Source organism: Salmo salar, chromosome ssa23 (genome assembly GCF_905237065.1).
Source record: "Salmo salar chromosome ssa23, Ssal_v3.1, whole genome shotgun sequence".
Lineage (NCBI taxonomy): Eukaryota > Metazoa > Chordata > Actinopteri > Salmoniformes > Salmonidae > Salmo > Salmo salar.
The window spans coordinates 51,367,440-51,392,710 of record NC_059464.1 but is presented as its reverse complement, the minus strand read 5'-3'; the positions used below and the strand labels follow the sequence as shown (position 1 = coordinate 51,392,710).

The following is a 25,271-nucleotide window of genomic DNA, read 5'->3' as shown; positions in this document are numbered from 1 at the left end:
TTGTCCTTCAACATTTTACTGGTAGGAGAGTTGCCTTCCAGAAGTCTCCTCTTTGTCCGTCTGTCAACAGCCAGGGGAGAGCTGAAGGTGATAAACGACATTCAGTCTCAACTAACAAAAGCACAGCGTTATAATTAAGAAATAATGGCCCGAGGGGTTATGGTCAATATACCACGGCTAAGGGCTGTTCTTAACCACGACTCAACGCGGAGTGCCTGGATACAGCCGTGGTTTATTGGCCACATACCACAACCCCCCCCTTCCTAAATGCCCCCAGCCTTCAGATGGGAGTAAACAGTACTTCCTAAATACCCCCAGCCTTCAGATGGGAGTAAACAGTACTTCCTAAATGCCCCCAGCCTTCAGATGGGAGTAAACAGTACTTCCTAAATACCCCCAGCCTTCAGATGGGAGTAAACAGTACTTCCTAAATGCCCCCAGCCTTCAGATGGGAGTAAACAGTACTTCCTAAATGCCCCTTCAGATGGGAGTAAACAGTACTTCCTAAATACCCCCAGCCTTCAGATGGGAGTAAACAGTACTTCCTAAATGCCCCCGCCTTCAGATGGGAGTAAACAGTACTTCCTAAATACCCCTTCAGATGGGAGTAAACAGTACTTCCTAAATACCCCCCAGCCTTCAGATGGGAGTAAACAGTACTTCCTAAATACCCCCAGCCTTCAGATGGGAGTAAACAGTACTTCCTAAATACCCCCAGCCTTCAGATGGGAGTAAACAGTACTTCCTAAATACCCCCAGCCTTCAGATGGGAGTAAACAGTACTTCCTAAATACCCCGCAGCTTCAGATGGGAGTAAACAGTACTTCCTAAATGCCCTTCAGATGGGAGTAAACAGTACTTCCTAAATACCCCCCAGCCTTCAGATGGGAGTAAACAGTACTTCCTAAATACCCCCAGCCTTCAGATGGGAGTAAACAGTACTTCCTAAATGCCCTTCAGATGGGAGTAAACAGTACTTCCTAAATGCCCTTCAGATGGGAGTAAACAGTACTTCCTAAATACCCTTCAGATGGGAGTAAACAGTACTTCCTAAATACCCCCAGCCTTCAGATGGGAGTAAACAGTACTTCCTAAATACCCCCAGCCTTCAGATGGGAGTAAACAGTACTTCCTAAATGCCCCCAGCCTTCAGATGGGAGTAAACAGTACTTCCTAAATACCCTTCAGATGGGAGTAAACAGTACTTCCTAAATACCCCCAGCCTTCAGATGGGAGTAAACAGTACTTCCTAAATACCCCCAGCCTTCAGATGGGAGTAAACAGTACTTCCTAAATGCCCTTCAGATGGGAGTAAACAGTACTTCCTAAATACCCTTCAGATGGGAGTAAACAGTACTTCCTAAATACCCCCTTCAGATGGGAGTAAACAGTACTTCCTAAATACCCCTTCAGATGGGAGTAAACAGTACTTCCTAAATGCCCCCCAGCCTTCAGATGGGAGTAAACAGTACTTCCTAAATACCCCCAGCCTTCAGATGGGAGTAAACAGTACTTCCTAAATACCCCCCAGCCTTCAGATGGGAGTAAACAGTACTTCCTAAATACCCCCAGCCTTCAGATGGGAGTAAACAGTACTTCCTAAATACCCCCAGCCTTCAGATGGGAGTAAACAGTACTTCCTAAATGCCCCCTTCAGATGGGAGTAAACAGTACTTCCTAAATACCCTTCAGATGGGAGTAAACAGTACTTCCTAAATACCCCCCAGCCTTCAGCCGGTCCAGAACTGCACCAAAAATATATCCAAAAGGTGTCGGGTGCTTGCTTATTGAGGAGTCGCCTACAGTGTTGCCTGAAATATACATTTTATGAATGCCCTGATCTACAGTATCTCACAAAAGTGAGTACACCCCTCATATTTTTGTATATATATTGAGTATATCTTTTCATGTGACAACACTGAAGAAATTACACTTTGCTACAATGTAAAGTAGTGAGTGTGCAGCTTGTATAACAGTGTAAATTAGCTGTCCTCTCAAAATAACATTTACGTCATTTAGCAGACGCTCTTATCCAGAGCGACTTACAAATTGGTGCGTTCACCTTATATCCAGTGGAACAACCACTTTACAATAGTGCATCTAAATCTTTTAAGGGGGGGGGGTTAGAAGGATTACTTTATCCTATCCCAGGTATTCCTTAAAGAGGTGGGGTTTCAGGTGTCTCCGGAAGGTGGTGATTGACTCCGCTGTCCTGGCGTCGTGAGGGAGCTTGTTCCACCATTGCGGGTGCCAGAGCAGCGAACAGTTTTGACTGGGCTGAGCGGGAACTGTGCTTCCTCAGAGGTAGGGGGGCCAGCAGGCCAGAGGTGGATGAACCATGTCCATCCATGTAGTAGACCCACCGTTTTGTAAAAAAAAAGGCCGTTGCATTCCTTTATAAGTCCTGATTCCTGTGACTAATCAATTTGGCTGTTTAAAGCTCTGAATATATTCAGCTACTCAACTTTATCAGGAGTTAACGCGAGCCTATCTGCAATGTGTTTACACAGCGGGAAACGCATAACTATTGTCAAAATACACCGATGCAAACTGGAATCCACTGTTCATGACAAATGGGGTGTAAAGTCCTGGACAACAGTTGTGATTGTCCATTCCATATTGTCCATTTTACTTTGACCTGTCCTGTTTTTATGATAGGTTGTTTGTTAACATCAATGAATCAATCAAATGTATTTATAAAGCCCTTCTTACATCAGCTGATATCTCAAAGTGCTGTACAGAAACCCAGCCTAAAACCCCAAACAGCAAGCAATGCAGATGTAGAAGCACGGTGGCTAGGAAAAACTCCCTAGAAAGGCCAGAACCTAGGAAGAAACCTAGAGAGGAACCAGGCTATGAGGGGTGGCCAGTCCTCTACTGGCTGTACTGGGTAGACCAGAGGAACCAGGCTATGAGGGGTGGCCAGTCCTCTACTGGCTGTACTGGGTAGAGAGGAACCAGGCTATGAGGGGTGGCCAGTCCTCTACTGGCTGTACTGGGTAGACGAGGAACCAGGCTATGAGGGGTGGCCAGTCCTCTTCTGGCTGTACTGGGTAGACCAGAGGAACCAGGCTATGAGGGGTGGCCAGTCCTCTTCTGGCTGTACTGGGTAGAGAGGAACCAGGCTATGAGGGGTGGCCAGTCCTCTTCTGGCTGTACTGGGTAGAGAGGAACCAGGCTATGAGGGGTGACCAGTCCTCTACTGGCTGTACTGGGTAGACCAGAGGAACCAGGCTATGAGGGGTGGCCAGTCCTCTTCTGGCTGTACTGGGTAGACCAGAGGAACCAGGCTCTGAGGGGTGGCCAGTCCTCTACTGGCTGTACTGGGTAGACGAGGAACCAGGCTATGAGGGGTGACCAGTCCTCTACTGGCTGTACTGGGTAGACGAGGAACCAGGCTATGAGGGGTGGCCAGTCCTCTACTGGCTGTACTGGGTAGACCAGAGGAACCAGGCTATGAGGGGTGGCCAGTCCTCTACTGGCTGTACTGGGTAGACCAGAGGAACCAGGCTATGAGGGGTGGCCAGTCCTCTACTGGCTGTACTGGGTAGAGAGGAACCAGGCTATGAGGGGTGACCAGTCCTCTACTGGCTGTACTGGGTAGACCAGAGGAACCAGGCTATGAGGGGTGACCAGTCCTCTACTGGCTGTACTGGGTAGACCAGAGGAACCAGGCTCTGAGGGGTGGCCAGTCCTCTACTGGCTGTACTGGGTAGAGAGGAACCAGGCTCTGAGGGGTGGCCAGTCCTCTACTGGCTGTACTGGGTAGACCAGAGGAACCAGGCTCTGAGGGGTGACCAGTCCTCTACTGGCTGTACTGGGTAGACCAGAGGAACCAGGCTCTGAGGGGTGACCTGTCCTCTACTGGCTGTACTGGGTAGAAGAGGAACCAGGCTCTGAGGGGTGGCCAGTCCTCTACTGGCTGTACTGGGTAGACCAGAGGAACCAGGCTATGAGGGGTGACCAGTCCTCTACTGGCTGTACTGGGTAGACCAGAGGAACCAGGCTCTGAGGGGTGGCCAGTCCTCTACTGGCTGTACTGGGTAGACCAGAGGAACCAGGCTATGAGGGGTGGCCAGTCCTCTTCTGGCTGTACTGGGTAGAGAGGAACCAGGCTATGAGGGGTGACCAGTCCTCTACTGGCTGTACTGGGTAGACCAGAGGAACCAGGCTATGAGGGGTGGCCAGTCCTCTACTGGCTGTACTGGGTAGAGAGGAACCAGGCTATGAGGGGTGGCCAGTCCTCTACTGGCTGTACTGGGTAGACCAGAGGAACCAGGCTCTGAGGGGTGGCCAGTCCTCTACTGGCTGTACTGGGTAGACGAGGAACCGGCTATGAGGGGTGGCCAGTCCTCTACTGGCTGTACTGGGTAGACAGAGGAACCAGGCTATGAGGGGTGACCAGTCCTCTACTGGCTGTACTGGGTAGACCAGAGGAACCAGGCTCTGAGGGGTGGCCAGTCCTCTTCTGGCTGTACTGGGTAGAGAGGAACCAGGCTATGAGGGGTGGCCAGTCCTCTACTGGCTGTACTGGGTAGACGAGGAACCAGGCTATGAGGGGTGACCAGTCCTCTACTGGCTGTACTGGGTAGACAGAGGAACCAGGCTCTGAGGGGTGGCCAGTCCTCTACTGGCTGTACTGGGTAGACCAGAGGAACCAGGCTCTGAGGGGTGGCCAGTCCTCTACTGGCTGTACTGGGTAGACCAGAGGAACCAGGCTCTGAGGGGTGGCCAGTCCTCTACTGGCTGTACTGGGTAGACCAGAGGAACCAGGCTCTGAGGGGTGACCTGTCCTCTGCTGGCTGTACTGGGTAGACCAGAGGAACCAGGCTATGAGGGGTGACCAGTCCTCTACTGGCTGTACTGGGTAGAGAGGAACCAGGCTATGAGGGGTGACCAGTCCTCTACTGGCTGTACTGGGTAGACCAGAGGAACCAGGCTCTGAGGGGTGACCTGTCCTCTGCTGGCTGTACTGGGTAGAGAGGAACCAGGCTCTTAGGGGTGGCCAGTCCTCTTCTGGCTTTGCCAGGTGGAGATTACAGGAGTACAAGGCCATTTTACTTTGACCGGTCCTGTTTTTAGGATTTGTTGCTTTGTTAACATGACAGCTAATGTTTTATCTGAATGAGCTCCATTCAGGGACGGCTATTTGATCTGAGAAACCAGGATGATGGTCTCATTACATTGTCCTCCATTCTATCTCCAGCCTGTTTTGCTACAGAAAAAGGTCACATCCTCTTTCTACCGTTTCCTCCATCTGCTACATCACTTATGTTAAATCCATGTTATGGAGCGTTGTTGGAGCATCACAGCGCCGAGTCTCTCCACCGGCAGCCTGGAGAGGCGCACTGGGAAACGGACAAGCTAAATATTTAGCGTCCCTGCCTTTGGCAAAACTGGCCACTGTTTATCACAGGGTGGCATCAACGATCACCTAAAAAAGCCCATATGCCATTGGTTGAGAGAAATTGTCATTGTTTTTTGGTGCAGAATTACGGGAGGTTTTATGTTCTCGTCTCCTAACTCCGCCACATTGTTCTCAACACCAATATGCTGGTTAACTTTGCCATTTACGCCCAGAGCAACATGGTCCAGGAAAAGGCGGCAATTGAAAAGCGCAGAGCAGGAATGCAAACTGGTGAGAGCTCAAAATGGTGACACTTCTATTTTGCGCTGAAACATGATAAATCCCTGCTAGTGGGGATAAAAAAATATATATATATCAGCTTTAAAATGCTAATTTATAGGTTTTAACTAATTAAAACCACCAAGAATATGACCCTCCGCACAGTCCCCATCGCTCCACACGGTAACAGAGTAAGAGTTGCTTCCATCCCTCTCCTCGCCCCTCTCTGGGCTCGAACCAGGGACCCTCCGCACAGTCCCCATCGCTCCACACGGTAACAGAGTAAGAGTTGCTTCCATCCCTCTCCTCGCCCCTCTCTGGGCTCGAACCAGGGACCCTCCGCACAGTCCCCATCGCTCCACACGGTAACAGAGTAAGAGTTGCTTCCATCCCTCTCCTCGCCCCTACCTGGGCTCGAACCAGGGACCCTCCGCACAGTCCCCATCGCTCCACACGGTAACAGAGTAAGAGTTGCTTCCATCCCTCTCCTCGCCCCTACCTGGGCTCGAACCAGGGACCCTCCGCACAGTCCCCATCGCTCCACACGGTAACAGAGTAAGAGTTGCTTCCATCCCTCTCCTCGCCCCTCCCTGGGCTCGAACCAGGGACCCTCCGCACAGTCCCCATCGCTCCACACGGTAACAGAGTAAGAGTTGCTTCCATCCCTCTCCTCGCCCCTACCTGGGCTCGAACCAGGGACCCTCCGCACAGTCCCCATCGCTCCACACGGTAACAGAGTAAGAGTTGCTTCCATCCCTCTCCTCGCCCCTCTCTGGGCTCGAACCAGGGACCCTCCGCACAGTCCCCATCGCTCCACACGGTAACAGAGTAAGAGTTGCTTCCATCCCTCTCCTCGCCCCTACCTGGGCTCGAACCAGGGACCCTCCGCACAGTCCCCATCGCTCCACACGGTAACAGAGTAAGAGTTGCTTCCATCCCTCTCCTCGCCCCTACCTGGGCTCGAACCAGGGACCCTCCGCACAGTCCCCATCGCTCCACACGGTAACAGAGTAAGAGTTGCTTCCATCCGTCTCCTCGCCCCTCTCTGGGCTCGAACCAGGGACCCTCCGCACAGTCCCCATCGCTCCACACGGTAACAGAGTAAGAGTTGCTTCCATCCCTCTCCTCGCCCCTCTCTGGGCTCGAACCAGGGACCCTCCGCACAGTCCCCATCGCTCCACACGGTAACAGAGTAAGAGTTGCTTCCATCCCTCTCCTCGCCCCTCTCTGGGCTCGAACCAGGGACCCTCCGCACAGTCCCCATCGCTCCACACGGTAACAGAGTAAGAGTTGCTTCCATCCCTCTCCTCGCCCCTACCTGGGCTCGAACCAGGGACCCTCCGCACAGTCCCCATCGCTCCACACGGTAACAGAGTAAGAGTTGCTTCCATCCCTCTACTCGCCCCTCTCTGGGCTCGAACCAGGGACCCTCCGCACAGTCCCCATCGCTCCACACGGTAACAGAGTAAGAGTTGCTTCCATCCCTCTCCTCGCCCCTCTCTGGGCTCGAACCAGGGACCCTCCGCACAGTCCCCATCGCTCCACACGGTAACAGAGTAAGAGTTGCTTCCAGCTACGCGCAGGATTACTGAGAGGCGAGAGTCGGTAAGAGAGGATTACTGAGAGGCGAGAGTCGGTAAGAGAGGATTACTGAGAGGCGAGAGTCGGTAAGAGAGGATTACTGAGAGGCGAGAGTCGGTAAGAGAGGATTACTGAGAGGCGAGAGTCGGTAAGAGAGGATTACTGAGAGGCGAGAGTCGGTAAGAGAGGATTACTGAGAGGCGAGAGTCGGTAAGAGGATTACTGAGAGGCGAGAGTCGGTAAGAGGATTACTGAGAGGCGAGAGTCGGTAAGAGAGGATTACTGAGAGGCGAGAGTCGGTAAGAGAGGATTACTGAGAGGCGAGAGTCGGTAAGAGAGGATTACTGAGAGGCGAGAGTCGGTAAGAGAGGATTACTGAGAGGCGAGAGTCGGTAAGAGAGGATTACTGAGAGGCGAGAGTCGGTAAGAGAGGATTACTGAGAGGCGAGAGTCGGTAAGAGAGGATTACTGAGAGGCGAGAGTCGGTAAGAGAGGATTACTGAGAGGCGAGAGTCGGTAAGAGAGGATTACTGAGAGGCGAGAGTCGGTAAGAGAGGATTACTGAGAGGCGAGAGTCGGTAAGAGAGGATTACTGAGAGGCGAGAGTCGGTAAGAGAGGATTACTGAGAGGCGAGAGTCGGTAAGAGAGGATTACTGAGAGGCGAGAGTCGGTAAGAGAGGATTACTGAGAGGCGAGAGTCGGTAAGAGAGGATTACTGAGAGGCGAGAGTCGGTAAGAGAGGATTACTGAGAGGCGAGAGTCGGTAAGAGAGCATTACTGAGAGGCGAGAGTCGGTAAGAGAGCATTACTGAGAGGCGAGAGTCGGTAAGAGAGCATTACTGAGAGGCGAGAGTCGGTAAGAGAGCATTACTGAGAGGCGAGAGTCGGTAAGAGAGCATTACTGAGAGGCGAGAGTCGGTAGGAGAGCATTACTGAGAGGCGAGAGTCGGTGAGAGAGCATTACTGAGAGGCGAGAGGCGGTAGGAGAGCATTACTGAGAGGCGAGAGTCGGTAAGAGAGCATTACTGAGAGGCGAGAGGCGGTAGGAGAGCATTACTGAGAGGCGAGAGGCGGTAGGTGAGCATTACTGAGAGGCGAGAGGCGGTAGGTGAGCATTACTGAGAGGCGAGAGGCGGTAGGTGAGCATTACTGAGAGGCGAGAGGCGGTAGGTGAGCATTACTGAGAGGCGAGAGGCGGTAGGTGAGCATTACTGAGAGGCGAGAGGCGGTAGGTGAGCATTACTGAGAGGCGAGAGGCGGTAGGTGAGCATTACTGAGAGGCGAGAGGCGGTAGGTGAGCATTACTGAGAGGCGGTAGGAGAGCATTACTGAGAGGCGAGAGTCGGTAGGAGAGCATTACTGAGAGGCGAGAGTCGGTAGGAGAGCATTACTGAGAGGCGAGAGTCGGTAAGAGAGCATTACTGAGAGGCGAGAGTCGGTAAGAGAGCATTACTGAGAGGCGAGAGTCGGTAAGAGAGCATTACTGAGAGGCGAGAGTCGGTAAGAGAGCATTACTGAGAGGCGAGAGTCGGTAAGAGAGCATTACTGAGAGGCGAGAGTCGGTAAGAGAGCATTACTGAGAGGCGAGAGTCGGTAAGAGAGCATTACTGAGAGGCGAGAGTCGGTAAGAGAGCATTACTGAGAGGCGAGAGTCGGTAAGAGAGCATTACTGAGAGGCGAGAGGCGGTAGGAGAGCATTACTGAGAGGCGAGAGGCGGTAAGAGAGGATTACTGAGAGGCGAGAGTCGGTAGGAGAGGATTACTGAGAGGCGAGAGTCGGTAGGAGAGGATTACTGAGAGGCGAGAGTCGGTAAGAGAGGATTACTGAGAGGCGAGAGTCGGTAGGAGAGGATTACTGAGAGGCGAGAGTCGGTAGGAGAGGATTACTGAGAGGCGAGAGTCGGTAGGAGAGGATTACTGAGAGGCGAGAGTCGGTAAGAGAGGATTACTGAGAGGCGAGAGTCGGTAGGAGAGGATTACTGAGAGGCGAGAGTCGGTAAGAGAGGATTACTGAGAGGCGAGAGTCGGTAGGAGAGCATTACTGAGAGGCGAGAGTCGGTAAGAGAGGATTACTGAGAGGCGAGAGTCGGTAGGAGAGGATTACTGAGAGGCGAGAGTCGGTAGGAGAGGATTACTGAGAGGCGAGAGGCGGTAAGAGAGGATTACTGAGAGGCGAGAGGCGGTAAGAGAGCATTACTGAGAAGCGAGAGGCGGTAAGAGAGCATTACTGAGAGGCGAGAGGGGGTAGGAGAGCATTACTGAGAGGCGAGAGTCGGTAAGAGAGGATTACTGAGAGGCGGTAGGAGAGCATTACTGAGAGGCGAGAGTCGGTAGGAGAGCATTACTGAGAGGCGAGAGTCGGTAAGAGAGGATTACTGAGAGGCGAGAGGCGGTAAGAGAGGATTACTGAGAGGCGAGAGGCGGTAGGAGAGCATTACTGAGAGGCGAGAGGCGGTAGGAGAGCATTACTGAGAGGCGAGAGGCGGTAGGTGAGCATTACTGAGAGGCGAGAGGCGGTAGGTGAGCATTACTGAGAGGCGAGAGGCGGTAGGAGAGCATTACTGAGAGGCGAGAGGCGGTAGGAGAGCATTACTGAGAGGCGAGAGGCGGTAGGAGAGCATTACTGAGAGGCGAGAGGCGGTAGGTGAGCATTACTGAGAGGCGAGAGGCGGTAGGTGAGCATTACTGAGAGGCGAGAGGCGGTAGGTGAGCATTACTGAGAGGCGAGAGGCGGTAGGTGAGCATTACTGAGAGGCGAGAGGCGGTAGGTGAGCATTACTGAGAGGCGAGAGGCGGTAGGTGAGCATTACTGAGAGGCGAGAGGCGGTAGGTGAGCATTACTGAGAGGCGAGAGGCGGTAGGTGAGCATTACTGAGAGGCGAGAGTCGGTAAGAGAGGATTACTGAGAGGCGAGAGTCGGTAGGAGAGGATTACTGAGAGGCGAGAGTCGGTAAGAGCGCATTACTGAGAGGCGAGAGGCGGTAGGTGAGCATTACTGAGAGGCGAGAGGCGGTAGGTGAGCATTACTGAGAGGCGAGAGGCGGTAGGTGAGCATTACTGAGAGGCGAGAGGCGGTAGGTGAGCATTACTGAGAGGCGAGAGGCGGTAGGTGAGCATTACTGAGAGGCGAGAGGCGGTAGGTGAGCATTACTGAGAGGCGAGAGGCGGTAGGTGAGCATTACTGAGAGGCGAGAGGCGGTAGGTGAGCATTACTGAGAGGCGAGAGGCGGTAGGTGAGCATTACTGAGAGGCGAGAGGCGGTAGGTGAGCATTACTGAGAGGCGAGAGGCGGTAGGTGAGCATTACTGAGAGGCGAGAGGCGGTAGGTGAGCATTACTGAGAGGCGAGAGGCGGTAGGTGAGCATTACTGAGAGGCGAGAGGCGGTAGGTGAGCATTACTGAGAGGCGAGAGGCGGTAGGTGAGCATTACTGAGAGGCGAGAGGCGGTAGGTGAGCATTACTGAGAGGCGAGAGTCGGTAGGTGAGCATTACTGAGAGGCGAGAGTCGGTAGGTGAGCATTACTGAGAGGCGAGAGGCGGTAGGTGAGCATTACTGAGAGGCGAGAGGCGGTAGGTGAGCATTACTGAGAGGCGAGAGGCGGTAGGTGAGCATTACTGAGAGGCGAGAGGCGGTAGGTGAGCATTACTGAGAGGCGAGAGGCGGTAGGTGAGCATTACTGAGAGGCGAGAGTCGGTAGGTGAGCATTACTGAGAGGCGAGAGGCGGTAAGAGAGGATTACTGAGAGGCGAGAGGCGGTAGGTGAGCATTACTGAGAGGCGAGAGGCGGTAGGTGAGCATTACTGAGAGGCGAGAGGCGGTAGGTGAGCATTACTGAGAGGCGAGAGGCGGTGGCCCAAACATCTTCTGAGCACGACTCCTAATCTTCAGAAAGTTTTTGTTCATCGAGAAATGCATAGAACCTCGTCAGCGAACATTGGAGAAATATTCAGAACAAATCACTGAATCAGACTGAAGATCGATAAGCTCAGGTTGCAGGTGAGTGGAAGAGTTGTCCACATTGAAGGTGAAAGGAAACTAAAGAAATAGTTTGATGTCCACTCTCGTTGGAACACTTTCCTTGTCTACTTTCCTTCTTAGAAATATATATTTTTAAAATTTCTAGCTAGATACTATTTGTAACTGTGACGTGTGAGTCAGCCTCTCAGCCACTGTCTGTCCTCGTGCAGTTATTTATACGTGAATGCAAAAATAAAAAATGTCCCACAAGCGATGGGAGTTAAATCATTACACAAAGGCCAGTAATTCGTCGGGTTTTTAATTTCAACAAATACATTTATCAAACTTTTACTATCGCAAATGCTTCGCCTCTCCCGAGCCCATTGGGGAGTTGCAGCGATGAGCCAAGATTGAAAAAGTGGGTTAAAAAAAGAAAATACATTAATGTGATCTGAGATCAGATCTGCCTGAATCACATCGTTTCCCCATTTGGGATTCAAAAAACTGAGAATTTCGCTGAAAGGTGCCTAGTGCCTCCACAATGGATCAGTCCACTCAGACAGGAGCCAATCAGACAGGAGCCAATCAGACAGGAGCCAATCAGACAGGAGCCTTGAACACCATGATAAAATAAATCTCGGTCGACCGAACGACCAAACAAACGACCAGCCGACTAAAACGGGGCCTAAAATTCATTAGTCGCTAAGCACTATAGCAAAAAATGTTTGGCAACAGAAACTATTTTCGCAATACAAATTAGGGTTTGGCTTGGACAAATTCAGTCAGGTCCCTCGACATTCTGTTCAATTTGCCCCCATTTGGTTCTTAGTGAAAACACCCCCAGGTGGCAAATGACACACAGGACCTTGTAGAGTAATCCTGCTCATGAATACTCACTTCTCCAGAATCCGTAGATGGTCTCTCACCTTCTGCACGTGTCCTGGCTTGGTGTCGTTCACTACGAAGTCATCACACCTGTAACTACAGACAGAGAGAGAGAGAGACAGAGAGAGAGAGAGAGACAGAGACAGAGAGAGAGAGACAGACAGACAGAGACAGAGACAGAGAGAGAGAGAGAGACAGAGACAGAGACAGAGACAGAGAGACAGAGACAGAGACAGAGAGAGAGAGACAGAGAGAGAGAGACAGAGAGAGAGAGACAGAGAGAGAGAGACAGAGAGAGAGAGACAGAGAGACAGAGAGAGAGAGACAGAGAGAGAGACAGAGAGAGAGAGACAGAGAGAGAGAGACAGAGAGAGAGAGACAGAGAGAGAGAGACAGAGAGAGAGAGACAGAGAGAGAGACAGAGAGAGAGAGACAGAGAGAGAGAGACAGAGAGAGAGAGACAGAGAGAGAGAGACAGAGAGAGAGAGACAGAGAGAGAGAGACAGAGAGAGAGAGACAGAGAGAGAGAGACAGAGAGAGAGAGACAGAGAGAGAGAGACAGAGAGAGAGAGACAGAGAGAGAGAGACAGAGAGAGAGAGACAGAGAGAGAGAGACAGAGAGAGAGAGACAGAGAGACAGAGACAGAGAGACAGAGAGAGAGAGACAGAGAGAGAGAGACAGAGAGAGAGAGACAGAGAGAGAGACAGAGGGATATCAACGCCACACCTGTAACCACAGAGAGACAAGGAGGTCCACTCACCAGTCCGTACAGACCAGGTGGTCCACTCACCAGTCCATACAGACCAGGTGGTCCACTCACCAGAAGAGACTGTAGCTGCTACAGTCCATACAGACCAGGTGGTCCACTCACCAGAAGAGACTGTAGCTGCTACAGTCCATACAGACCAGGTGGTCCACTCACCAGAAGAGACTGTAGCTGCTACAGTCTGTACAGACCAGGTGGTCCACTCACCAGTCCGTACAGACCAGGTGGTCCACTCACCAGAAGAGACTGTAGCTGCTACAGTCCGTACAGACCAGGAGGTCCACTCACCAGAAGAGACTGTAGCTGCTACAGTCCATACAGACCAGGTGGTCCACTCACCAGTCCATACAGACCAGGAGGTCCACTCACCAGAAGAGACTGTAGCTGCTACAGTCCATACAGACCAGGTGGTCCACTCACCAGAAGAGACTGTAGCTGCTACAGTCCATACAGACCAGGTGGTCCACTCACCAGAAGAGACTGTAGCTGCTACAGTCCATACAGACCAGGTGGTCCACTCACCAGAAGAGACTGTAGCTGCTACAGTCCGTACAGACCAGGTGGTCCACTCACCAGAAGAGACTGTAGCTGCTACAGTCCATACAGACCAGGTGGTCCACTCACCAGAAGAGACTGTAGCTGCTACAGTCCATACAGACCAGGTGGTCCACTCACCAGAAGAGACTGTAGCTGCTACAGTCCATACAGACCAGGTGGTCCACTCACCAGAAGAGACTGTAGCTGCTACAGTCCATACAGACCAGGTGGTCCACTCACCAGAAGAGACTGTAGCTGCTACAGTCCATACAGACCAGGTGGTCCACTCACCAGAAGAGACTGTAGCTGCTACAGTCCATACAGACCAGGTGGTCCACTCACCAGAAGAGACTGTAGCTGCTACAGTCCATACAGACCAGGTGGTCCACTCACCAGAAGAGACTGTAGCTGCTACAGTCCATACAGACCAGGTGGTCCACTCACCAGAAGAGACTGTAGCTGCTACAGTCCATACAGACCAGGTGGTCCACTCACCAGAAGAGACTGTAGCTGCTACAGTCCATACAGACCAGGTGGTCCACTCACCAGAAGAGACTGTAGCTGCTACAGTCCATACAGACCAGGTGGTCCACTCACCAGAAGAGACTGTAGCTGCTACAGTCCATACAGACCAGGTGGTCCACTCACCAGAAGAGACTGTAGCTGCTACAGTCCATACAGACCAGGTGGTCCACTCACCAGAAGAGACTGTAGCTGCTACAGTCCATACAGACCAGGTGGTCCACTCACCAGAAGAGACTGTAGCTGCTACAGTCCATACAGACCAGGTGCTGAGCATTCTTCTCCGACTCCTCACATCTCTTCTGACCACCACTTCCTGTCACCTGACTGTCCTCGTAGTGCTGCTTAGCATGAGCATTCACATACCTGGAGAGAAAAATGGTTGCCTGCATTAAACACAACACATGCACTCAACTACAGTTGTACATAGGTCAATAAAGGTTAATAAGGCAATATCACTTTCGCAACACAGTCACGTGAACCTCCATGCACATCTAAAAGCTGGAATGGGAATCATGTTAAAATAGATTTACCAACTATCTACTGCATGTAGCTGTCAATACTAACCTCCCACAATGCACATTGAGACAGGTGAGACATACCCAGGGACTTTTGTTTGACCTGCAAACTAGAGAAGAAGAGGAGACATTAGACGCAAATGTAACTTTAGGACATTCGAAACACTTTCTTCGCCGTATGTGAGGTTTTCAGAGGTTACATTTGGCTCCGTGTGAACCAGTCGTACACCCATTTATTTTCCCAGTGTGCATTTCGTACACTGGCTTCTAAATCCCCACGATGCCCTATTAAAGTAGATTAGTGGAGGTTCACGTCATATCAATTAATAAGACGGGCTGCCCAGTGACGCGAGCCTACCAGACGAGCTAAATACCTTTTATGCTCGTGTCGAGGCAAACAACACTGAAGCATGCATGAGAGCACTAGCTGTTCTGGATGAATGTGTGATAACGCTCTCGGTAGCCGATGTGAGCAAAACCTTTAAACAGGTCGATATTCACAAAGCCGCTGGGCCAGATGGATTACCAGGACGTGTACTCAAAGCATGTGCGGACCAACTGTCTTCACTGACATTTTCAACCTCTCCCTGTCTGAGTCTGTAATACCAACATGTTTCAAGCAGACCACCATAGTCCCTGGGCCCAAGAACACTAAGGTAACCTGCCTAAATTATTACCGCCCCGTAGTACTCACGTCGGTAACCATAGTGCTTTGAAAGGCTGGTCATGGCTCACATCAACACCATTATCCCACAAACCCTAGACCCACTCCAATTCGCATACCGCCCCAACAGATCCACAGATGACCAATCTCAATCGCACTCCACACTGCCCTTTCCCACCTGGACAAAAGTAACACCTACGTGAGAATGCTGTTCATTGACTACAGCTCAGCGTTCAACACCATAATGCCCTCAAAGCTCATCACTAAGCTAAGGACCCTGGGACTAAACACCTCCCTCTGCAACTGGATCCTGGACTTCCTGACGGGCCGCCTCCAGGTGGAAAGGATAGGTAACAACACGTCTGCCACGCTGATCCTCAACACTGGAGCCCCTCAGGGGTGTGTACTTAGTCCCCTCCTGTACTCTTTGTTCACCCACGACTGCGTGGCCAAGCACGACTCCAACACCATCATTAAGTTTACTGATGACAACAGTGGTAGGCCTGATCACCGACAACAATGAGAGGAGGGGTTAGAAGGATTACTTTAATCCCTATCCCAGGTATTCCTTAAAGAGGTGGGGTTTCAGGTGTCTCTTCTCCAGAGAGACTAACAGGAGCGATTTGGGTGAAGTGCCTTACTCAAGGGCACAGACAGACTTTTCACCTAGTGGGCGGAGTCGAACCAGATTAAAAATCACTTGCATCACTACAGAACCGGGGTCGATCCCAGGCTGTGTAGCAGCACGGCCACAACCCGGAGACCCATGAGGCGGCGCACAATTGACCCGGCATCGTCCAGGTTAGGGAAGGGCGGGAATGTCCTTGTCCCATCGCACTCTAGCAACTTCTTGTGGCGGGCCGGGCGCATGCACACTGACGTCGGTCGCTAACTGTACTCCGACGCGGTGCGGCCGGCTTCCGGGTTAAGAGATCAGTGCGTCAAGAAGCAGTGCGGCTTGGTTGGGGTCGTGTTTCGGAGGACGCAGGGCTCTCGACTGTCGCCTCTCCCGAGTCCGAACGGGAGTTGCAGCGATGGGACAATTGGATATCACGAAATCGTAGAGAAAAAGTTCCAAAGAATTCTAACAAAATACTTGGGGGGGGGGGGTAAATAAAAACACACGCGGGTCAAAATGTTCTCTACACATTTCTAATTTTTTACACAAATGTGTTTACATCCCTGTTAGTGAGCATTTTATCTTTTGCCAAGATATTCCATCCACCTGACAGGTGTGGCATATCAAGAAGCAGATTAAATAGGCATTATCATTACGCAGGTGCACCTTGTGCTGGGGACAATAAAAGGCCTCTCTAAAACGTGAAGTTGTGTCACAACAATGACACAGATGTCTCAAGTTTTGAAGGAGCGTGGAAGTGACATGCAGCCTGCAGGAATGTCCACCAGAGCTGTGGTTAGAGAAAGTAATGTTCATTGCTGTAACATAAGCTGCCTCCATTGTTTTAGAGAATTTGGCAGTAGGTCAAACCGGCATCACAATCGCCCAGGACCTCCACATCCGGCTTCTTCACCTGGGGGATCGTCTGAGAACAGACACTCGGACAGCTGATTAGAGATCCTGAGGCCCATTGTTGTGCAATTCATCCGCCGCCACCATAACCTCATGTTTCAGCGTGATAATGCACGGCCCCATGTCTCAAAGATCTGTACACAATTTCTAGAGCCTGAAAATGACCCAGTTCTTCTACGGCCTGCGTAATCACCAGACATGTCACTCATTGAAAATGTTTGGGATGTTCTGAATCGACATACAGGATGACAGCGTGTTCCAGTTCGAACCAGCAATGAGGAGGTGGGGACAACATTCCACAGGCCACAATCAACAGCCTGATCAACTCTATGTGAAGGAGATGTGTCATGCTGCAAGAGGCTAAATGGTGGTCACACCAGATACTAACTGGTTTTCTGATCCACACCCCTAACTTATTTTTTTTTTTTAAGGCATCTGTATTTCCAGTTGTGAAATCCATAGATTAGGGCCTAATGACTAGGCGGCAGGTAGCCCAGTGGTTAGAGTGTTGGACCAGTAACCAGCAGGTAGCCTAGTGGTTAGAGCGTTGGACCAGTAACCAGCAGGTAGCCTAGTGGTTAGAGCGTTGGACCAGTAACCAGCAGGGCAGCCTAGTGGTTAGAGCGTTGGGCCAGTAACCTAAAGGTTGCTAGATTGAATCCCTGAGCTGACAAGGTATAAATCTGTCGTTCTGCCCCTGAACAAGGCAGTTAACCCACTGTTCCCTGGTAGGCCGTCATTGTACATTAGAATTTGTTAACAGATTTGCCTAGTTAAAGGTAAAAAAAATTAAAAAAAAATAGATATATTTTTTTTCAACTGACTGACTTCCTTGTATGAACTATCTTTGAAATTGCAGCATGTTGCGTTTATATTTCCTTCAGTGCAAATGTTTACTAGCAACAAAGTAGTCTAATTGTCTAAGTTTTACCAGCAAATGTTATTTTTCTGGAAAATGATATTCAAGCACAATTTCCCCCCCCCCACAAAATATTGATTTGGAATAAAATTATTATTAAAATTAATAGGAAATCAATTTTCAAAGGCCTTTGGTTTGACAAGGGTATTAATCCTGTATGTGATTTGGTAGACAACACTGGGGAGTTTTTACCGTTTGATGTGTTCATTGGTTAATGGCAGGTTAATATTACTCAGAGAGAATATATTGAAGGTTTGCAAAGCAATTCCACTTCCTTTACGTACTTATTTGTTATGAGGTTCTTCTCTCTTTTCCAAGATTACAAATTAATGACTTTAATCTTTTTGAATAAAAAATAAAATAAAAAATGCAACATTAAGTGGATACGATTGGTAGTTAAGTAATTTTTGGTGATTATAATTCAATATATTGTTATGGAAGTGACCAGCCCATGCTATGGTCAAAAGCGACTACCTTTTACCTTACTTGTCCAGTTATCCCAAAAGTTTAAGAAACTCATTTTTTTATATTTTTGACCCTGTAAATTATTTCTTGCACAAAAGATTCAATTTTGACAAAATTCCTTTTTTTTTTTCTCTTTTCCTCTGATTCAGAATCTACAGAATTTATTTTTTTCATTCCACTATTCTAGTAAACTATGGATTGAAATTCATGAATGGTTGTGTATAAAATCTCCAGAATAACCTGTTTACCTTTGATGATGATGATAAACGGCATTATGCTTATCCTTGTAATTCCGATCATAACTATTTTTAACATTATATTCACAAATGTAAATGGGGTGGGAAAATATCCTTATTTTGTAGGGGGGGTTTTTCTCATTTGAACTGTTACAATTTTATAAAACCCTCAAACTTGTGAAACTTAAGAAGTTGGAAAAATTATAACAAGTCACGTTTCTGAATGTCTGTTAATGTCTCATTGCATTGTTACATTAATGATGTCCTGAATTATTATTTCATTGTATTCACAGAAATACCCTTGTATTGATGTGTAATATTGTTATTGTTGCAATACATTTTTTTTAAAAAAAAACATGAGATATGTCCATGTGGGAACACCAACCCTAACAATATGTGTAGTAATTTAAACATTGTCAGATTAGAACAAGCGATGCGTGTTAATGTTTAAAACTAGTGTCCGGGGCTGTTAACAACACAACTCTACCAGTCAGAAGATAGAATCCAAGACGGAACTAAACCAAGATAAAGCACGGCATGTCGTTTCCAATGGGAGCAAACGAGTCATAGCGGGGGAAAAACAAACAAGGAAGTGGGCAGAGCTAAGCACAAGATAGCGAGATCCTATTGGCGAGTTGTAGAATAAATCTGCATATTTCCGTTAGGGAACGCCTCCGCTGAAGTGTGCAATAACTCAATTCGCCCTTTCCACTCCTAAACAACACGATTTTGTTTTTAAACGTTTGTAAATGGTAAAGTCTACAAAACTTAAGTCCACTCTGTTCATAATATATTTTAGTTTTTGGGAAAAGAGAAAACTGTATTGAGATCAAACGTTTCAGCGATGATAAAAATGTGCAAAACGTCAGCCAAACTCCCATCTAGTTTCATCTTCCTCTCACTACCATATATTTTATACATCCGATGAAAATATCTGTGTCATTATTCTCTGTGTGATACTATCGTTAAACTATGAGTGTTTAATGTTAAAACTAGCTTCGGTCAGAAGATACTATCGACAATGAATGGGGTAGCACATTCACACACACCATGAAAATAGATGAGTCACCATCAAGTTGGTTTCATTATAGAAATATCTGAATATACTTAAATCAATGAAAGTGTGTCACATAGCGTTGGTGCAAAATGTGTAAAATAAAATTAAAAAAAACAAGGTTTGCGGGGCAAATAACTTCGCAAATCAAGAAACAACCAGGGAAACTGTAGAAAAACAAAGTCTAGTCAAGACAAGTAGTAGCTATCAGGTGGCTAGTTAGCTAACTAAATGTGTTTGTAATGTTAGCTATCAGAATTTAATGTATACTAACTCACCGCTGCAACACCAGGAGGACGGGGGACCGTGGGGGAAACTTGAGGTATCTATGGTAATGCAAACATTGGAATTCAAATGAGGGCACTCCATCAAAACTACAGTGGCTAGCTAGCTAACGTCTCCAAGTTTTAGCAGTGTTGTTGCGCTAGCTAGCTAGCTAGCTAACGTCTCCAAGTTTTAGCAGTGTTGTTGCGCTAGCTAGCGTGTCCGTTTTAGCAGTGTTGTTGCACTAGCTAGCTAACGTCTCCAAGTTTTAGCAGTGTTGTTGCACCGCTAGCTAGCTAACGTAGCTAGCTTTGAGCGAAAGCTAGCTTATTAGCTGTTGTGTCGTGATTTAAAAAAAAAAAGTTGCTTAATTAGCTAGCTAACAGACCATATTATAGATAGTTGTATTAATTGATCTTAATTTGAGACCATTTCGATGCGAGCCACGTTCAAAATATAAAAAAAAACCTAACACGTCCAACAACAACAACAAAAAAGTATAAACGACTTGAACCGCTGGCTCCAAAAACATTTAAGAGAATTGGGAGGAAATGACGTGATGAGACTAAACCAACTCGGGTTGTTATTGGTTAACCACAATGTCCATCAACATCTCACTTCCTCTCACTGGCTCCAGTGTGGACCTCCCTATTATTGGAAGGGTTTTAAGCAGAGGGTTCTGTCACGGTTTGTCTACCCTGCTCTATCCTGAAACCAGCAAGGATATCAACAAAACTTTCCTAGACTTTATATGGAAAAATAAACAACAGAAACTTGTGAAGTACTATATTTCATTGATATCAACAATACCTTTTAAAGTAAACTTGGATAAAAGATGTTTAACTCTGAATCTTTATGGTACTTCATTCCTTGTCATTTAAATATATATATATTTTTTAAATTTTCCTTGTCAATTTTCTAAAATTGGGTGGTCTTACATTTGTGTGGAAGTGCAACTATTCTCTAGCAAAATTACACATCAAACTGTCCAAATTTCATGAACAAGCCCTTTTAGCCTGGAAACTATGTTATGTCCACAACTTCTCCCCACACAAGGCACTTCTGTGGAACAACAAAGATATTGAGGTTAAAAACAGGTCTTTGTTCTTCCCTAAGTGGTTTGAAAGAAATATTATATTTGTGCTTGATTTATTTGATAAAGAAGGAAATATACTTTAGCAATAAGGCCCGAGGAGGTGTGGTATATGGCCAATATACTATAGCCTAATAGATGCCTTAATTGTTCTCTACCAACAGGAAAGAACGGTTAGTACAGCATGCCAAACTGACCCCTGGGTGGCAGAGTGTTGCTGTGCTGCGGTGGAGAAGAGAACCACTGGGACCATCAGTAAAGAGCTCAGGGCCCGTCAGGATTCAACCAAGTCCTGCCCCTATAGGCCACAGATGGAGCTGATGGAGAGAGAGAGATCAGAACTACACCACAGATGGAGCTGATGGAGAGAGAGAGACCAGAACTACACCACAGATGGAGCTGATGGAGAGAGAGACCAGAACTACACCACAGATGGAGCTGATGGAGAGAGAGAGATCAGAACTACACCACAGATGGAGCTGATGGAGAGAGAGAGATCAGAACTACACCACAGATGGAGCTGATGGAGAGAGAGAGACCAGAACTACACCACAGATGGAGCTGATGGAGAGAGAGAGATCAGAACTACACCACAGATGGAGCTGATGGAGAGAGAGACCAGAACTACACCACAGATGGAGCTGATGGAGAGAGAGAGATCAGAACTACACCACAGATGGAGCTGATGGAGAGAGAGACCAGAACTACACCACAGATGGAGCTGATGGAGAGAGAGACCAGAACTACACCACAGATGGAGCTGATGGAGAGAGAGATCAGAACTACACCACAGATGGAGCTGATGGAGAGAGAGAGACCAGAACTACACCACAGATGGAGCTGATGGAGAGAGAGATCAGAACTACACCACAGATGGAGCTGATGGAGAGAGAGACCAGAACTACACCACAGATGGAGCTGATGGAGAGAGAGACCAGAACTACACCACAGATGGAGCTGATGGAGAGAGAGACCAGAACTACACCACAGATGGAGCTGATGGAGAGAGAGACCAGAACTACACCACAGATGGAGCTGATGGAGAGAGAGAGATCAGAACTACACCACAGATGGAGCTGATGGAGAGAGAGACCAGAACTACACCACAGATGGAGCTGATGGAGAGAGAGAGATCAGAACTACACCACAGATGGAGCTGATGGAGAGAGATCAGAAAAAAAGAGATCAGAATTTTTTTTATAAATAAATAAGCAAACACATTTGGTGTTTGCCAATAGGCATGTGGGAAACTCCCCAAACATATGAGAGAGGGTACTCTGGTTAGATGAGACTAAAATTGAGCTTTTTGGCCATCAAGGAAAACGTTATGTCTGGCGCAAACCCAACACCTCTCATCACCCTGAGAACATCATCCCCACAGTGATGCATGGTGGTGGCAACATCATGCTGTGGGGATGTTTTTCATCGGCAGGGACTGGGAAACTGGTCAGGATTGAAGGAATGATGGATGGTGCTAAATACAGGGAATTCTTGAAGGAAACCTGTTTTCAGTCTTCGAGAGATTTGAGACTGGGACGGAGGTTCACCTTCCAGCAGGACAATGACCCTAAGCATACTGCTAAAGCAACACTCGAGTGGTTTAAGGGGAAACATTTAAATGTCTTTGAATGGCCTAGTCAAAGCCCAGACCTCAATCCAATTCATAATCTGTGGTATGACTTAAAGATTGATGTACACCAGCAAAACCCATCCAACTTGAAGGAGCTGGAGCAGTTTTGCCTTAAAGAATGGGCAAAAATCCCAGTGGCTAGATGTGCCAAGCTTATAGAGACATACCCCAAGATACTTCAAATCAAATCAAATCAAATGTATTTATATAGCCCTTCTTACATCAGCTGATATCTCAAAGTGCTGTACAGAAACCCAGCCTAAAACCCCAAACAGCAAGCAATGCAGGTGTAAAAGCACGGTGGCTAGGAAAAACTCCCTAGAAAGGCCAAAACCTAGGAAGAAACCTAGAGAGGAACCAGGCTATGAGGGGTGGCCAGTCCTCTTCTGGCTGTGCCGGGTGGAGATTATAACAGAACATGGCCAAGATGTTCAAATGTTCATAAATGACCAGCATGGTCAAATAATAATAATCACAGTAGTTGTCGAGGGTGCAACAGGTCAACACCTCAGGAGTAAATGTCAGTTGGCTTTTTCATAGCCGATCATTGAGAGTATCTCTTCCGCTCCTGCTGTCTCTAGAGAGTTGAAAACAGCAGGTCTGGGACAGGTAGCACGTCCGGTGAACAGGTCAGGGTTCCATAGCCGCAGGCAGAACAGTTAAAGCTGTAATTGCTGAAAAAAGTGGCTCTACAAAGTATTCACTTTGGGGGTGGAGAAATGTAACCACTCTCAAATTCATAGAGCTATAGATGCAAGGACTGACCATCCATGATATCAACATTATAGTTTTAATCATGTTTTGAGGATATACAGTGTTTGTTTACATTTACTTTGTTCACAAACATTGGAGTAAAACAAGCTTATATTTTGTGTTTTCATGGCGTGTGATCGTTGAACTAAGCTCATGAGGCATTTATAAAATCGATTCTTCAAGAATCAATGGTTACATTTCATTAATTTATAACAGCAATAACGGATGTAGCAACTGCTGATTGCCCCTTTAAGGTATGCTACTGTTGTTTGTCTATTGATCTGGTGCATGAGGCAAAGACTTGCAATCACAAACCTTTCATGTGAATCCTCTTTTTGTTTGTTATTGGAACTTGTGAAAACACCTTAAAAATAACCCTGTAATTGACTGTATTTTTGTAATCCTGTTTCTATGATCTGTTTCCACTACCATGTAGCCAGGTGGCTCTGGATAAAGGTGTCTGCCTAAATGGCATTTATTATTAAAGTCTCCTTTGACTCTACCAACTAGCAGTCCAGTGTAGTTACCATTTCTTTCCACTAGATGGCAGCCAAAGCTAGTTGAAGTCACTACTCTGGCGACAGGGACACGGGATTACTGAGCGTTGAAAGTAGTTTTTATCTTCAAAGCAACTTTATGTGGTTACACTTGAACCTGTTGTTATAGTAGACAAGCTAACTATTACTATTGTTACATAAGGTGCAGGCATTAGGCCTATGTCTTGAAAAAAATTACAGCAGGCTAGATTTACTAAATTAACTGGTTTTAATCAAAGCCTATGTAAATGCAAGTTGCTTCTGGGTATGCGCGCTTTATGGAAGAGACGACACACTGTACACCTCGTCCAATTTTCCCTTGTGCCCATAGGGTGAACTCGCGATAAACTGCCAGCCTCTTTGCTCTGCAAACAAAATCATAAGGAAAGTTAGTCTCATAATGAGCACGCCCCAAATTACTCGCTAGACATTTTACGATTTCGGGTGTGTTCATGAATTCGCTCCGAGTGTTCGTAAATTCATAGCGTTGTCAGATTGTCTGTTCGTAAATTCAACTGGCTCTCTGGCCGAGGGAGTAGGGTTGATCCGAGCATTCTGACCTCAGTCAAGCACCAAAGCTAACTGGCTAATGTTGGCTAGCTTGCTAGCTACTTCGAGACACAAATGAGAGAACATCCCACTCTGACCATTTTACTCTCCCCTAGCGCAGCTGGTTAGGCTGTTGTCATGTTATCCAGAGTGTTAGCGACTAACTGTACTGCTGGCAACAATTTAATTACGCTTTGTTTTCGACATTTGCGGACACCGACCATATTCAACGGGTATTGAGCTTTCCTACATTGAACAGTTATTCTGTGTTCTGGCACTCTCTGAAGAGAGTGCTCTGAAATGGGATTAGATAGCCAGAGCAAATTTACAAACGCACCTAAATTAACAATGCCCATTGAGAATGCACAACAACTACACCATTTAGCTAAGCTAAGAAAGACGTGAATAATCAAGTCAATAAACGTTGGGTAGTTTATTGAGAGCAGATAGTTAATATACTGGCAAGTTCGATGTATTAGTAGCCAACTAACGTTAGCTAGCTAGCTAACATACCGGTACGTACTGCGGTTCGTAAGAATTACGTAACTAACAAATTGTAATGCCAACATAACGTGCAACTTATTAAAAAAGTAATTACTTTATTACATTGCTCAACATTTTCTTAACATTTGTCATAATTAGTTAAAGCAATGAATTTGTGTCAGCTGCATATTTTCCGCCATTTTCTTCAAATATGAAAACGTTGTGAAGCAATGCCCATTTCCTGAGGAATTGCATTATGGACCCTAAAAGCACGGAAATCGTGTCCACTGTTTGTATACTTCGTATTTCGGTGATTGTAGTACAACATCTGGGAACTTTTGGCATACTAACTGTATCCATACTATGTGTCACGTCCTGACCTTAGAAAGCTGTTATTTTCTATAGTAGAGTAGGTCAGGGCGTGACAGGTTTTTTTTCCCTCTCTCTCTATGTTTTCTATTTCTATGTTTAGGTTCTAGTTTTGTATTTCTATGTTGGGGTTTTGTTTGGGGATGATCTCCAATTAGAGGCAGCTGGTCCTCGTTGTCTTTAATTGGAGATCATACTTAAGTAGGGGTTTTTCCACCTGGGTTTTGTGGGTGATTAAGTTTGAGTTGTGTATGTGTCCATCTCTGCGTCACGTTTTTTTTTTTTTTTCAGTGTATTTATGTGTATTGCATAGTTTCACAGTATAAATAA

At 47.6% G+C, this 25,271-nt stretch overlaps 1 protein-coding gene across 2 annotated transcripts in view; it reads right to left on the bottom strand.

The window, feature by feature from the left end:
* The window catches only part of usp3 (ubiquitin specific peptidase 3), a 41,350-nt gene extending 21,199 nt beyond the window's left edge, over positions 1 to 20,151 (bottom strand). The window contains exons 1-5 of one of the 2 annotated variants that reach the window (XM_045705998.1): positions 19,543 to 20,151; positions 14,445 to 14,505; positions 14,106 to 14,243; positions 12,064 to 12,147; positions 1 to 81 (exon numbers count right to left, since the gene is read on the bottom strand). The exon at positions 1 to 81 is cut by the window's left edge and continues 1 nt beyond it. In XM_045705998.1, coding sequence (XP_045561954.1) covers positions 1 to 81; positions 12,064 to 12,147; positions 14,106 to 14,243; positions 14,445 to 14,505; positions 19,543 to 19,633 — 455 coding nt within the window. In that variant the 5' untranslated portion in view covers positions 19,634 to 20,151. Of the gene's footprint in view, positions 82 to 12,063; positions 12,148 to 12,872; positions 13,022 to 14,105; positions 14,244 to 14,444; positions 14,506 to 19,542 lie in introns of those variants that run through there. The other variant, XM_045705999.1, reaches the window with a different exon arrangement.
* Between the last annotated feature and the right edge of the window lie 5,120 nt (positions 20,152 to 25,271).